This window comes from Dendropsophus ebraccatus, chromosome 1 (genome assembly GCF_027789765.1).
Source record: "Dendropsophus ebraccatus isolate aDenEbr1 chromosome 1, aDenEbr1.pat, whole genome shotgun sequence".
NCBI lineage: Eukaryota > Metazoa > Chordata > Amphibia > Anura > Hylidae > Dendropsophus > Dendropsophus ebraccatus.
The window spans coordinates 203,835,412-203,849,890 of NC_091454.1; the positions used below are offsets into that span (position 1 = coordinate 203,835,412).

Below are 14,479 nucleotides of genomic sequence, written 5' to 3' on the forward strand. Positions count from 1 at the left end.
CTTTACCGATGATGGACAAGAACTCCGAAACAGCTGTCTACAGATGGGTAACTCTACCTTCTGAAGGAGTTTCAGGCTTGGCTTCAAATTTTAAAGTATCAAAGGCTAAGGTTTTATGAAGAAGGTGCTGCTCCATTTTCTCATTTATGTGTAGATATAATTGTGACTATCATTTTTAATCTAGAATATTTACAGTGATCCAAAAATTTTCATTTTATTCCAAAAAATTCTCCTCAAAGTGGTTTTTACCTCTTTATTTCTTAAACTATATATAATAGGATTCACCATGGGGGTTATAGCTGTGTATAGCACAGCGAAGACCACATCCTGCTTCTCTAAGTGGTCTGTAGGAGGACTCATATACATGCATAGTCCAGTGCCATAGAATATAATGAGGACGGTAAGGTGGGAAGTGCAGGTGGAGAAGGCCTTTTTTCTTCCATCGTTGGATTTGATCGCCAGAATTCTTCGGATAATTTTGATGTAGGATGTTACACTTAGGAGAAATGGACAGAGGGCCAGTAGCATTGTTTCTACATAGAGTATGATGTTAAAGCTGGTGGTATTACAAGAGATCTTCTCCAAAGCTTTAATATCACAAAAGAAATTTTGGATTTTATTAGAACGACAAAGGTCCAACTGGTATATCGAGACAGTCATAAATAAGGAGTTTAGTGACCCACAAATCCAGGTGCTCAGTAAGAGGAGGACGTACTTGTTCTTATTCATGATCTGATGGTAATGTAAGGGTTTACAGATGGCCACGTAGCGGTCATAGGCCATCAAAGACAACAAGATGTCCTCCGTACCGGCCGCAAACATGTAGAAATACAGTTGGGTGAAGCATTGAATGAAGGATATGGAGAAATCTCCAGAGACAAAAATGTCCATCAGTTTTGGAAGAGTAGAAGATATGAAGATGATGTCCACCGAAGACAAGTTGCAGAGGAAAATGTACATGGGCTTATGAAGACGGACGTCAATGATCACAGCTGAAATGATGATTAAATTACCCAGTAAACCTGACATATAGATACAGAAAAATACCAGAAAGAACAGATTACTGTTCTCTGTAATGTTCGAAAAAGCTACGATCTGGAAATTTCTAATAGATGTCCAGTTACTCTCCATGGAGGTAGGGTATTTCTGTAAAAAAAATAATAATAAAATGGTTATTAGTAGGGATGAGTACAGTACTAGCAAAGCGCTTCACTAGGCTCGGCGGTCTGCTCCACTCAGGGTACCTGGAAAAGCTGGATCCAGTTCTGGGGAACTGGGAGAAGATTCCCAGGACTGGATCCAGCTTTTCCAGCCACCCTGAGGACCGGCACAGAGTTCAAAGGCAAGCCGACTGCCGAGCCTAGTGCAGAGCTTTACTAGTACTGTAAATTCGCTCATCCCTAGTTATCAGTTAACATTTTTAAATACAATTTAAAGGACAACTCTAGCGTTGATAAAAAAACAAAAACAAACAAACAATCAATCATAAACTTAGTTTCCCCACTTACTATCCCTCCAGAGTCTGTCTCCGTTTGAATTTCCCGCTGTTTGCAGTTCCCTAAAGCTCCAGTTGGTCTCTTGATTTTTTCTTCGCTTCCTGGTTTGGGGTTTCCCATGATGCACTTTGTCTCCTCTGATGTCTAACTGACTCTGTAAAACTGTTAGATGGCTAACAGCTTGCTTATCCAATCAGAGCTGAGCAACCTGAGTCATCTGACAAAGGGAGGCTGGCTTAACAGGGCTTAGACCCGCCTCCCTCTTGATGATGTCATTGTCACAAAATGGCAAAAGGAGATACTAGATACACACAGCAGTACAGGACATGTAGTATCACACTGTACTGTAGAGGAGATACCAGACACACACAGCAGTACAGGACATGTAGTATCACACTATTCTGTAAAGAGGAGATACTAGACACAGCAGTACAGGACATGTAGTATCACACTATACTGTAAAGAGGAGATACTAGACACACAGCAGTACAGGACATGTAGTATCACACTGCACTGTAGAGAGGAGATACTAGACACACAAAACAGTACGGGACATGTAGTATCACACTGTACTGTAGAGGAGATACCAGACACACACAGCAGTACAGGACATGTAGTATCACACTATTCTGTAAAGAGGAGATACTAGACACACAGCAGTACAGGACATGTAGTATCACACTGTACTGTAGGGAGGAGATACTAGACACACAGCAGTACAGGACATGTAGTATCACACTATACTGTAAAGAGGAGATACTAGACACACAGCAGTACAGGACATGTAGTATCACACTGCACTGTAGAGAGGAGATACTAGACACACAAAACAGTACGGGACATGTAGTATCACACTGTACTGTGGAGAGGAGATAATAGACACACACAGCAGTACAGGACATGTAGTATCACACTATACTGTAGAGAGGAGATACTATACATACAGCAGTACAGGACATGTAGTATCACACTGTACTGTAGAGAGGAGATACTAGACACACAGCAGTACAGGACATGTAGTATCACACTGTACTGTAGAGAGGAGATACTAGACACACAGCAGTACAGGACATGTAGTATTACACTATACTGTAGAGAGGAAATATAGACACACATAGCAGTACAGGACATGTACTATCACACTATACTGTAGAGAGGAAATACTAGACACACACAGCAGTACAGGACATGTAGTATCACACTATACTGTAGAGGAGATACAAGATACACACAGCAGTACAGGACATGTAGTATCACACTGTACTGTAGAGAGGAGATACTAGACACACACAGCAGTACAGGACATGTAATATCACACTGTACTGTAGAGGAGATACTAGACACACACAGCAGTACAGGACATGTAGTATCACACTGTACTGTAGATAGGAGATACTCAACAGCCAGTCACTGCATCCCCTATAGTAATACTGGGGTGTAAAATGGCCACTTTCATTGGTCTATCATCTGGGGTTTTTTTTACATATGCAGCAGATCCTGATTGTCTGTAGTATCATATCTTGAGTTTGGTCAAGTTATGATTGTCCAAAAAGGAACATTGTATGTTGAAAATATTGTATCTCGAGGCCATTGTAAGTTAAGGGATCACTGTATTTTACATGGTATGAATATATGAATGGTGTTACAAAAAAGTGCCAGAATTTTTTATTTTTGTTTGCATCACATGTCAGAAACAATTGAAAAAAAAGTGATCAAGAAGTCGCATCTACGCAATAATTGTACTAGAGAAAAACAGAGATCACAGTGCAAAAAAATTAGCCTCTACGCAGCTCTGCAGACAAAAAAAAATAAAATAAAATAAAAAGTTATAGGGGTCAGAGTAAAGCAATTCAAAGCTTTGTGTAAGTACAGTAGCAGCTGTGTCAGTACAGTGGCAGCTGTCAGTACAGTAACACAAACTTTTAAACAATACAGTGTTTTGTGGACGTGTGAATGCCCCCTTAGTAGTTGAGGAGGAAAAAACAAAAATGGACATTTTTTCGGTCACTCAGGGCTTTAAAGGGGTTATCCAGCCTGGGGGCACTCATCGCGGCGCTCCGGTCCCCGGTTTCCGGACGCTTCCTGGTGTCTGACGCCGCCTGAGACGCTACGTCTCAGGGCCGCTCAGCCACTCAGTGAAGGAGGCGGGATCCGTTTGAAGTCCGCTCGGATCCCGCCTCCTTCACTGAGTGGCTGAGCGGCCCTGAGACGTAGCGTCTCGGGCGGCGTCAGACACCAGGAAGCGGCCGGGAACCGGGGACTGGAGCGCCGCGATGAGTGACCCGCCGCTTTACAATTGTAAAAAAGTGAATAGGAAAATATTACCTTCTGTTGGGATGAAATCTTTGGAACTTTGAGCTCCTCATTAATACTGACAAGGATTTATATACAATTCTCTATATTTACAGCCTCAGCCATATCTGCAGGGAATGTGCGGCAGCCCTGGGACTGCAATTACACATATTAGTATATATAACATTCTGAACCCCACGAGATTTTGCCTATTAGAGTTCTTCGTTTTCCCATGTTACGCCTAATTATTATGTTTTTCTTGCAATTCAAGTGCAAAATTTATTTTAACAAACTTTAACCTAAAGTTTAGAAGATCTAAAAGAAGGATAAATTTTTAAAAACCCACTACAAATAATGTAAATTCATAGTGATTATTTTTCTTCATTAATTTTTATTCTTTTTTAATATATGGTATACAATATCTGAAAACCCTATGCATCCTTTGTGCAGATTAGCCATCACCCCCATCTTAGATGACTCCATGTCTATGTGGTAGAGAAAACCAAAATTAACCCCGTTAACAATAATAGCACAAGAAATTTATTTATATGATTACTCAAAAAAGTTTATTTATTCCATAATTCCCAAAATTTCCCATAAAATCAACACATACACAATAGACATATAAAAACAAGGTGGCATTTGTTATTGGCTTAATCTGCTGCCCCCTAGGTATTTAAACTGGTCTGTGCCCCTACCGCCTCACCACTCCTTGAGAAAGACTTGGCGAAACACGTTGGGGGGTGAGGTGGAGGGGTTGGCTTGGTAGCATATGGGCGCTATTGTGCTGTGTGTGTCAACGACCACCATGGTGTAGGCAATGCAGCCTTTTGCTTGTAAATTTGGCATGAATTGTGTATGAATTATTTATTATATTATATGCACTTGCACTTTAATAGGATTTTTGGACACAGCATAGGTCATTTATTTATTAGGATATGAGCATAGCCCTCATTGCTACATAAATTGATATTGATGTGATTTTAGTTATATGGTGCCCCTCCACCTTGTTTTTAAATGTCTATTGTGTATGTGTTGATTTTATGGGCTATTTTGGGGAATTATGGAATAAATAAACTTTTCTGAGTAATCATATAACTAAATATCTTGTGTTATTATTGCAAACAGGGGGCTAATTTTGGTTTTCCCTTTGATGAAGAGGTTAAGGTTTTAGAGATCCTACTCATTGGTTTTATGTGTATGTGGTGTTGGTAGGGAGGTGATTTAGACGAGTACAAAAATATATTTAAAAAAAAAATTGAAGGAGCCGTAGTACTGAACTCCCAGAAGTGCCATAGACTGGATTGTATTACACTTATAATGCAGTCTACAGAGTTTTGTGGAATTCCGTACCACAAGTTGTGTTAGAAGAGGACCACCCACCTGTAGGATTTTTTCAGAGTATCCTGCCACGGTTGTGAAGTGAGTGGTAGCCTTTAAGATCGGCATTTGTGATGCACGGCTGACGGCTTATGACTGTACAAAGAAAATAATAAAGTTTATATATACCTGTCCATGCTTACCGCTTCTTCTGTCCATTCCCCAGAGTTCTTCTAGATTCTGCCTGCCCGCTGCAGCCGGTGTCTGAAGTGATAGGACACTCAGCCAATCACTGGCCGAGATGGGACAGAAGCGCGGCCAGCAATTGGCTGAGACTTTGGAGATGCCTGTGTAGTTCTTGCTAACGATGTCCGTGCAGCCCCTGCCGCATGATAGTCGAGCCATGTAATGGCTCAGTAATCATTTACATTGGTGATCAAGCTGTGTAATACGGCCCTAAGATAGCCTAGAAAGTAACTACTCAACACTTTGGTTGATGATCAATGCCCACTGAAATCTAGTTCAGTATAAAACTCGTGTTATTCACAGATCACTGGATGGACAGTGCTTGCATACAAATAAAAGGCTAAAACACCTTACAAAATATAAAAGACTCAGCAGTACATTGACCTCTCTAGAAGTCCAGTACAGTCACCTTGAACTAAGATGATTTATGAACTTAGTTGGAGAACCTCAATTTGTCAGAGACCAAGAACCCTGTCATCACTTTTATGCTGTCTGAACCATTGGTCATCGGGCTGGTCCCTGGTGGCATCTCTTTGATGGGTTCATCTCTTTGTTGATGTGTTTAATAACTTTTCAAACTCTATTATTTAGTTTGGAGTGACCTATTACCGGGGACGTAAAGCCTTCTACATAGTGGAGACTCTTGGGGCTGTGGACTGAAATAGTTGAATTACCAAACTGAAAGCAGATCTCAATATTACTAGTGTGAGGAAACAAATGAAAGGTTCCAATATGAGATTGTGCTCCGTGTTTAATGGGGTCAGTCAGTTTTAAGGCTTTAGCATTAGTAGATCCCAAATCTTACTGAAAGTCACTAGTAGAGATGAGCGAAGCGAATTCACAGCTATTCGTTAACCAAATCTGCTAAACATGGCGGCCGCACATGTTAGCTTACAGTACTGTCTTTTGTCGGGAACAAAGGGTTATCCATAATCCCTTGCGCCAATCACCTGGAAGCCCCACTGTGATGTCAGAACTCTAAGGTGATTGGCTTCCTGGAGGCGGCCATTTGGCTGTGTATAGTGGAGAGTAGGATTACAGCAAGCAGTTGGAGCAGAGGGAGAAATACAGAGAGATAAGGACAGAGAGAAAAGGAGAGGAAGGTGGATTGTGGGTGATTTTCTGTGTGAGCTATCAAGTCATATCCAGTTTACCAAGTAACTGGGTTGCCTGTTGTGTATTATAAGTTACTGGGATCAGAGATCATCGAACATCGGGAAATGTTTGGTTCGATTGAACTCGAACTTTCTCGAACCTTCAGTATTTGATTCCCCATGCCTTCCCGTTCCATGGGGAAGGTGGAGACTGCCCAAGCACTGCCTGGAAAACAGGGATATAGCCTATTACCTAGGTTGTATGCCTGTTTTCCAGGCGGTACTCGGGCAGTCTCCACCTTCCCCACGGAACGGGAAGGCATCGGGAATCAAATGCTGAAGGTTCGAATTTGATCGAACCTAACATTTCCCGATGTTCGATGTTCTCTAACTGGGACCAGTGAAGACAAATTATTATTGACTCACTGAGCACAGTACAGTCATGGCCAAAAGTTTTGAGAATGATACAAATCCTAATTTTTACAAAGTCTACTGCTTCAGTTTTTAAAATGGCAATTTGCATATACTCCAGAATGTTATAAAGAGTGATCAGCTTAACAGCAATTACTTGAAAACTCAATATTTGTCTAGAAAAGGAACTTTATCCCCCAAAACACATTTCAGCATCATTGCAGCCCTGCCTTAAAAGGACCAGCTAACATCATTTGTGATTGCTCCATTAACACAGGTGTGGGTGTTGATGAGGACAGGGCTGGAGATCAATCTGTCATGATTAAGTAAGAAGGACACCACTGGACACTTTAAAAGGAGGCTGGTGCTTGGCATCATTGTTTCTCTTCTGTTAACCATGGTTATCTCTAAAGAAACACGTGCAGTCATCATTGCACTGCACAAAAATGGCCTAACAGGGAAGAGTATCGCAGCTAGAAAGATTGCACCTCAGTCAACAATCGCATCATCAAGAACTTCAAGGAGAGAGGTTCCATTGTTGCCAAAAAGGCTCCAGGACACCCAAGAAAGACCAGCAAACGCCAGGACTGTCTCTTAACAGTGTTTCAGCTGCGGGATCGGGCTACCAGCAGTGCAGATAGAAAAACAGAGGATAAAGTGTGAGATCAACTGCAAATTAGATGCCTAACGAGGTTAACCTGGAAGAAACTCCTATACCCTAGGAGAAATGTATACAGACAAAGAAAAAAGGGTCAGGTCCTCAAGAAAGACAGACCAACAGTGCAGAGCTTGCTCAGGAATGGCAGCAGGCAGGTGTGAGTGCATCTGCACGCACTGTGAGGCGGAGACTCTTGGAGCAAGTCCTGGTCTCAAGGAGGGCAGCAAAGAAGCCACTTCTCTCCAGAAAAAAACATCAGGGACAGACTGATATTCTGCAAAAGGTCCAGGGAGTGGACTGCTAAGGACTGGGGTAAAGTCATTTTCTCTGATGAATCCCCTTTCCGATTGTTTGGGACATCTGGAAAACAGCTTATTCGGAGAAGACGAGGTGAGCGCTACCACCAGTCTTGTCTCATGCCAACTGTAAAGCATGTGTGGGGTTGCTTCTCAGCCAAGGGAATCGGCTCTCTCCCAGTCTTTTCTAAACACACAGCCACCAAGAGCAACTTCTCCCAACCGTCCAAGAGCAGTTCGGCGATCAAGAATGCCTTTTCCAGCATGATGGAGCACCTTGCCATAAAGCAAAGGTGATAACTAAATGGCTCAGGGAACAAAACATAGAGATTTTGGGTCCATGGCCTGGAAACTCCCCAGATTTTAATCCCATTGAGAACTTGTGGTCAGTCATCAAGACACGGGTGGACAAACAAAAACCAACAAATTCTGACAAAATGCAAGCCTTGATTGTGCAAGAATGGACTGCTATCAGTCAGGATTTGGTCCAGAAGTTCATTGAGATCAGCCAGGGAGAATTGCAGAGGTCCTGAAGAAGAAGGGTCAACACTGCAAATATTGACTTGGCTGCATTAACTCATTGTAAGGGTACTATTACACGGAACGATAATCGGCCGAATTGGCCCGATTCGGCCGATTATCGCTCCGTGTAATAAATGCAACGATCAGCCGATGACAACGATCATCGGCTGATCGTTGATATAGGTTAGACCCTATTTTTGTCGGGCGCCGACCGCGCACCGCTGCGTGTAATAGCGGTGTGTGGCCGGCGACTTACGATATACATTACCCATCCACGTTCCAGGGCTGCTCCTGCCAGCCTACCAGCTGACAGGCCGCTGTGAAGCTAGAGCGCGCGCGGGACCCCGGGAGAAGCGGACAGCAGGAGCAGCCCTGGAATGTGTATGCGTAATGTATGCCAGTTTAGCAAGGGCTGCAAGGACATCGGTAACGATGTCCTTGCAGCTCTTGTCAAACGATTATCGGGCCGTGTAATAGGCCCAGTAAACGAGCAACGATCTAGCAGATCGCTGCTCGTTTACAGGTATTATCGGGCCCTGCTCGGCCCGTGTAATACCACCCTAACTGTCAATATAAGCTTTTGTTACTCATAATATGATTACAATTATATTTCTGTATGTGATAAAAACATCTGACAAACACACATAAAAACCAGAGGGCAGCAGATCATGTGAAAATATAATATTTGTGTCATTCTCAAAGCTTTTGGCCATGACTGTACACTCCTAGGTCTCCCCAATTTATCAAATTGGTGTAAAGTAGAATTGTCTCAGTTGCCCCTAGCAACCAATCAGCTTCCACTTTTCTTTCCTCACAGACTCTTTGGAAAATGAAAGGTGGAATCTGATTGGTTGCTAGGGGCATCTGAGCCAATTCCACTTTACACCAGTTTGATTTATCTCCCCCCCCCTAGTGTGTTATACCAATTCCCTGGGATTAGTGAATTCAGCGTCCACCTTCCAAACTGGTTTTCGTACACGGAGTAATTCTCACTGAAAACTCTGTGTAGAATCCGCTGCTCAACCCCGCATGCTCCCACATCCCTCTCCACCGGCTCCATTATATGCTTTGGTGGATTCCATCATCCGCCGAAACAATGGACTTGACAATTCTTTGGCGGACAGCGGAATCCACCCAAGCATATAATAGAGTCTATGGAGCCGGTGAAGAGGGAAGCAGGAGTGTGCGGGGTCGGGTGACGAATTCTCGCATGGAGTTTTCAGCGAGAATTACTCTGTGTGTATACACCCTTAGTGGGCGCGCTCAACTCATAATGTGTTATACCAATTTGCTGGCTTCGCTCATCCCTAGTCACAAGGTAACTATCTAAAATCGTTCTTAGGAGAACACGGGCCTAATGTGTATTGAGGTTATACAGAATAAAGCTAATGCTCCAAACATAAAAATTCTGTTCTGCCGTTCTGTGATCTTGCATATATTTTACTCTCCATATTATGTAAGGTAAGCCTAGTTTCCATCCTTCTATTATAAAACCTCCCCATTTACTCATCTAGTTCTCTGCTTTCCAACTTAGTCTAGCTCTTCAAGATCCTTTTTATGGGACGTTTACATCTATTATCACCTTCCTGTTGTTTTTGTTCTTTTCTCCGTGGGTTCTGAGAACCACAAATCTCTTATTTTTCCATTGACTGAACCATATGAGGTCTTGCTTTTTGCGCTGTACTTTTTAATGCCATCCCTAATTTTACCATAAATTGAGACAAAATTGAAAAATATTTGAAGTAGGGCTGGGCGATATGGGCAAAAAATAAAATCTCGATTTTTAAAAATTTTTTGACGATTCTCGATTTAAATCTCGATTTTTTTCCTTTTTTGCTAAATAAACAGAACATTTTCTCCCTGCAGCATCAGATACTATTTTAATATTTTAGACAACAACTGTATTGATTTCCAGTGTAACAGAGGCCCCATATAGTATAGGAAATCATGTTTGTGCCTCTATCTACGTAGGGTGTAGTAGTGGAGGTATAGTGGATAAGGGGTATAGTAGTGGAGGTATAGTGGATAAGGGGTATAGTAGTGGAGGTATAGCGGATAAGGGGTGTAGTAGTGGAGGTATAGTGGATAAGAGGTGTAGTAGTGGAGGTATAGTGGATAGGGGGTGTAGTAGTGGAGGTATAGTGGATAGGGGGTGTAGTAGTGGAGGTATAGTGGATAGGGGGTGTAGTAGTGGAGGTATAGTGGATAACGGGTGTAGTAGTGGAGGTATAGTGGATAAGGGGTGTAGTAGTGGAGGTATAGTGGATAAGGGGTATAGTAGTGGAGGTATAGTGGATAGGGGGTGTAGGAGTGGAGGTATAGTGGATAAGGGGTGTAGTAGTACAGGTATAGATGAGGGGTGACTGGGGTAAAACTAAAGGGGACTGGGGTGACACTAAAGGGGACTGGGGGACACTAAAGGGGACTGGAGGACACTAAAGGGGACTGGGGTGACACTGGGGGACACTAAAGGGGACTAGGGGACACTAAAGGGGACTGGGGTGACCCTGGGGGACTGGAGGGACAATGGGGGACACTAAAGGGGACTGGGGTGACACTGGGGGACACTAAAGGGGACTGGGGTGACACTAAAGGGGACTGGGGTGACACTGGGGGACACTAAAGGGGACTGGGGTGACACTAAAGGGGACTGGAGGGACAATGGGGGACACTAAAGGGGACTGGGGGGACACTGAGGGGACTGGGGGGACACTGAGGGGACTGGGGGGACACTGAGGGGACTGGGGGGGACACTGAGGGAACACTGAGGGGATTGGGGGGGACACTGAGGGAACAATGAGGGGACTGGGGGGGACACACTGAAGGGGACTGGGGGGGGGGACACTGAAGGGGACTGGGGGGGGACACACTGAAGGGGACGGGGGGGACACTGAGGGAACAATGAGGGGACGGGGGGACACTGAAGGGGACTGGGGGGGGACACTGAGGGAACAATGAGGGGACGGGGGGACACTGAAGGGGACTGGGGGGGACACTGAAGGGGACTGGGGGGGGACACTGAGGGAACAATGAGGGGATTGGGGGGACACTGAGGGGACTGGGGGGTGACTGGTGCAGCTGGAGGTGATTGGAGCAGGAGGGCACATACATCTCCTCCTCCTCTCACCTCCACACACACGCTCCCCTCCCGGCCAGATATGGAGGTCCCGAGTCTGTGGAGGAGGAGGCCGCAGGGACTACAGTAGGTGGTGATCGCATAGCTGCGGGTCACGGAGCTATACAGCGGGAACGGGGGTCTGCACCGAGCCCCCCGATCCCGCTGTATAGCTCCAGGACGAGCAGCGCCGCGATCACCACCTACTGTAGTCCCTGCGGCCTCCTCCTCCACAGACCCGGGACCTCCATATCTGGCCGGGAGGGGAGTGGGACGCTCAGTGGAAGGGGCAGATCAGCGGCGGCGCTGTCAGTGGCTGGAGGCCGCCGGCACTGCACCGCCCCTCTCCAGCCTGGCCACCCAGCATCTTCTCCCCGCTCACCCACACCGCCCCTCTACGGCTCTCCCGCCGGCCTGCACCGCAACCCCCCTTCTCTCAGCTCCTCCACGGCACCGCAGCCCGAAATGATTTTTTGTGAAAATCGAATTTACGATTTTCACAAAAAATCAAATCGATTTCAACGTTCTGGACGATTAATCGAATTAATTCGATTAATCGCCCAGCCCTAATTTGGAGGGTTATTTTTTACATCATAAGGCTATGTTCACACTACGTATATTTCAGTCAGTATTGTGGTCCTCATATTGCAACCAAACCAGGAGTGGATTAAAAACACAGAAAGGATCTGTCCACACAATGTTGAAATTGAGTGGATGGCCGCCATATAACAGTAAATAACGGCCATTTTTCAATATAACAGCCGTTGTTTTAAAATAACAGCAAATATTTGCCATTTAATAGCGGCCATCCACTCAATTTCAACATTGTGTGAACAGAGCCTTTCTGTGTTTTCAATCCACTCCTTGTTTTGGTTGCGATATGGGGACCACAATACTGACTGAAATATACGTATTGTGTACCCAGCCTTAGGCATGGGATGCCAGGAAGAAGAAGGCACTTATAGTTTCACTGGCCAGTGCCAGCCAAGAAGTGGTGCACTGGCCCTTTAAATTTGACAGAGCTGGCGCACACCTCCTAGGAGGCGGGAATGTGCATGCTAGGCAGGGACCACAGAGTGTTGGGCAGGAGAAGGAGACTGCCGGGTGATAGGGGCCGGAGCAGCAGAGTAGAAGGAGGTATGAGTGCAGCTGCGGCTGGTGACATGAGCTGTGGTTGTAGGAGAGCCAGGCCCCAGCAAGCGCCACAGAGGACAGAGTGGCTACGCCGGACGCAGTAGTGTGGCCATGGCCTGTGGAGCGGGTCGTAGCCGCAGCTGTAACACATACACCCCAAACAAGGGAGTCTACAGGGCCCCTTGGGTTACTCATTCTTAAATTTTTCCAACTTTTCATTGTAATACATACTTTCCCCATTTAGTCATCCAGCAGTCCACTTTCCAACTCAGTCTGTCCAGCTCTTTGATCCCCTTTACAGTGCGGTCACATTTACATCTTGGATTGGTGACACCTCAGCTATAAAGTCAAGGTCCTTGGGAAGACCAGTCTGTAATCGATCAGTGGATAGTTAAAGTCGCCAAAATTCCCTATGGCGGCATCCAACATCTCCAGCCATCGGGAGTGAAATGTTGACTGTTTAGGTTCGGAAAACATTGCTGAACCTGAACAGTTTGGCAACTTCACTCAACACTAATTACAGACCATGATGGAGCAGACTTTCACTTGACACTTTGGTCTGTAATATGTTAAATGTCAAATTAAAGTTTGCTCCATCTATACTTCAAGTTAATCATTTTCTTAACGGCCGCCTTTACTTCTTCATTTCTTAAACTATATATTATTGGATTCAGCATAGGGGTCACTGCCGAAAACAATGAGGAGAACACCAAATCCTGTTCCTCTAGATGTTCTGTAGGCGGCTTTAGGTACATACACAAACCGGCCCCATAGAACATACCCAAGACGGTCAGGTGCGAGGAGCAGGTGGAGAAGGCTTTCTTTCGACCGGTTGTGGATGGAATCCTGAGAATGATGGATATTATTTTGATGTATGATGTTAAACAGAGAAGAAATGGGAAAAATCCAAATGCCAGCTCTGTAAAAAGAATAAGATGAAGTTTGGTGTTGGGACAAAGAATCCTGTCGAAAGCCTTGATCTCACAGAAGAAATGCTGTATCTTATTAGAATGGCATATACCCATCTGGTAGATGGTCAGACTGAGAAACAAGGCATTAACAAAGGCCAATATCCATATACCCATTAGAGATAATACATAATTCCTCTTTTTTATAATCATGTGGTAATATAAGGGTTTACAGATGGCCACATATCGGTCATAGGCCATAAAAGACAGCAGCATGTCCTCCGTACAGGCAGCAAACATGAAGAGGTACATTTGGGTGAAGCATCCTACAAAAGATATCGTGTTGTTCCCAGTCAGTAAAACGTCCATCAGTTTTGGTAGAATAGATGAGGTAAAAATCACGTCCACAGCCGACAAGTTGCTTAAAAAGATGTACAAAGGCTTATGTAGCCGCAGATCAGTGATCACACATGAGATTATAATGGTGTTACCCAGTAATCCAGTCAAATAGATGAAGAGATATAGAGCGAACAGTAGAGGACGGTTCTTTGCCGAAGTAGAAAAAGCCATAATCTCGAAATTGTCAATGGTTGTTTGGTTCTCCATCAATGTTCTGTTGGATGAATGTACTGTAAATGATAAGACCTTAGTGGTTTTATGTTTTTCGTCACATGTCTAGATGTTCTTTATTGACTTGGCACATTGCAAAAATTCCTACAAAAGGTAAAAAGTAGGAAAAATGAATCAAGACACTTTTGTAACCTTTTTATTTTATGATGATTTTTTGTTTGTTTAATAGGTATCCCTTGGTCCTTGGTAGATTGTTAAGAATGCAGGAGAAAGTGAGTGGTAAGAGAGTAGACTTCTTTCCAACATTTGTCTTTCTCTCTTTCTTGAGCTTGTGTGTATTCCCAGGCACTCCCTGTTGAGCTATGAAAAGTTTGTTGAAACAACAGTGCCTCCTTAAGCAGTTTGGATTATGGAAAT

The 14,479-nt window shown here is 44.2% G+C and overlaps 2 protein-coding genes across 2 annotated transcripts; both read right to left on the bottom strand.

The window, feature by feature from the left end:
- Positions 1-189: 189 nt before the first annotated feature.
- On the bottom strand, positions 190-1,569 carry LOC138784060 (olfactory receptor 1E16-like). Its single transcript, XM_069959543.1, has 2 exons — positions 1,509-1,569; positions 190-1,146 (listed from the first exon to the last, which is right to left on the bottom strand). The coding sequence occupies exon 2, from the start codon at positions 1,129-1,131 to the stop codon at positions 190-192; it is 942 nt and encodes a 313-aa protein (XP_069815644.1). The 5' UTR covers positions 1,132-1,146; positions 1,509-1,569.
- Positions 1,570-13,165: 11,596 nt separating this feature from the next.
- Positions 13,166-14,062, bottom strand: LOC138784066 (olfactory receptor 13F1-like). Its single transcript, XM_069959556.1, has one exon. It carries the CDS (start codon positions 14,060-14,062, stop codon positions 13,166-13,168), a length of 897 nt encoding a protein of 298 aa, XP_069815657.1.
- Positions 14,063-14,479: the final 417 nt, after the last annotated feature.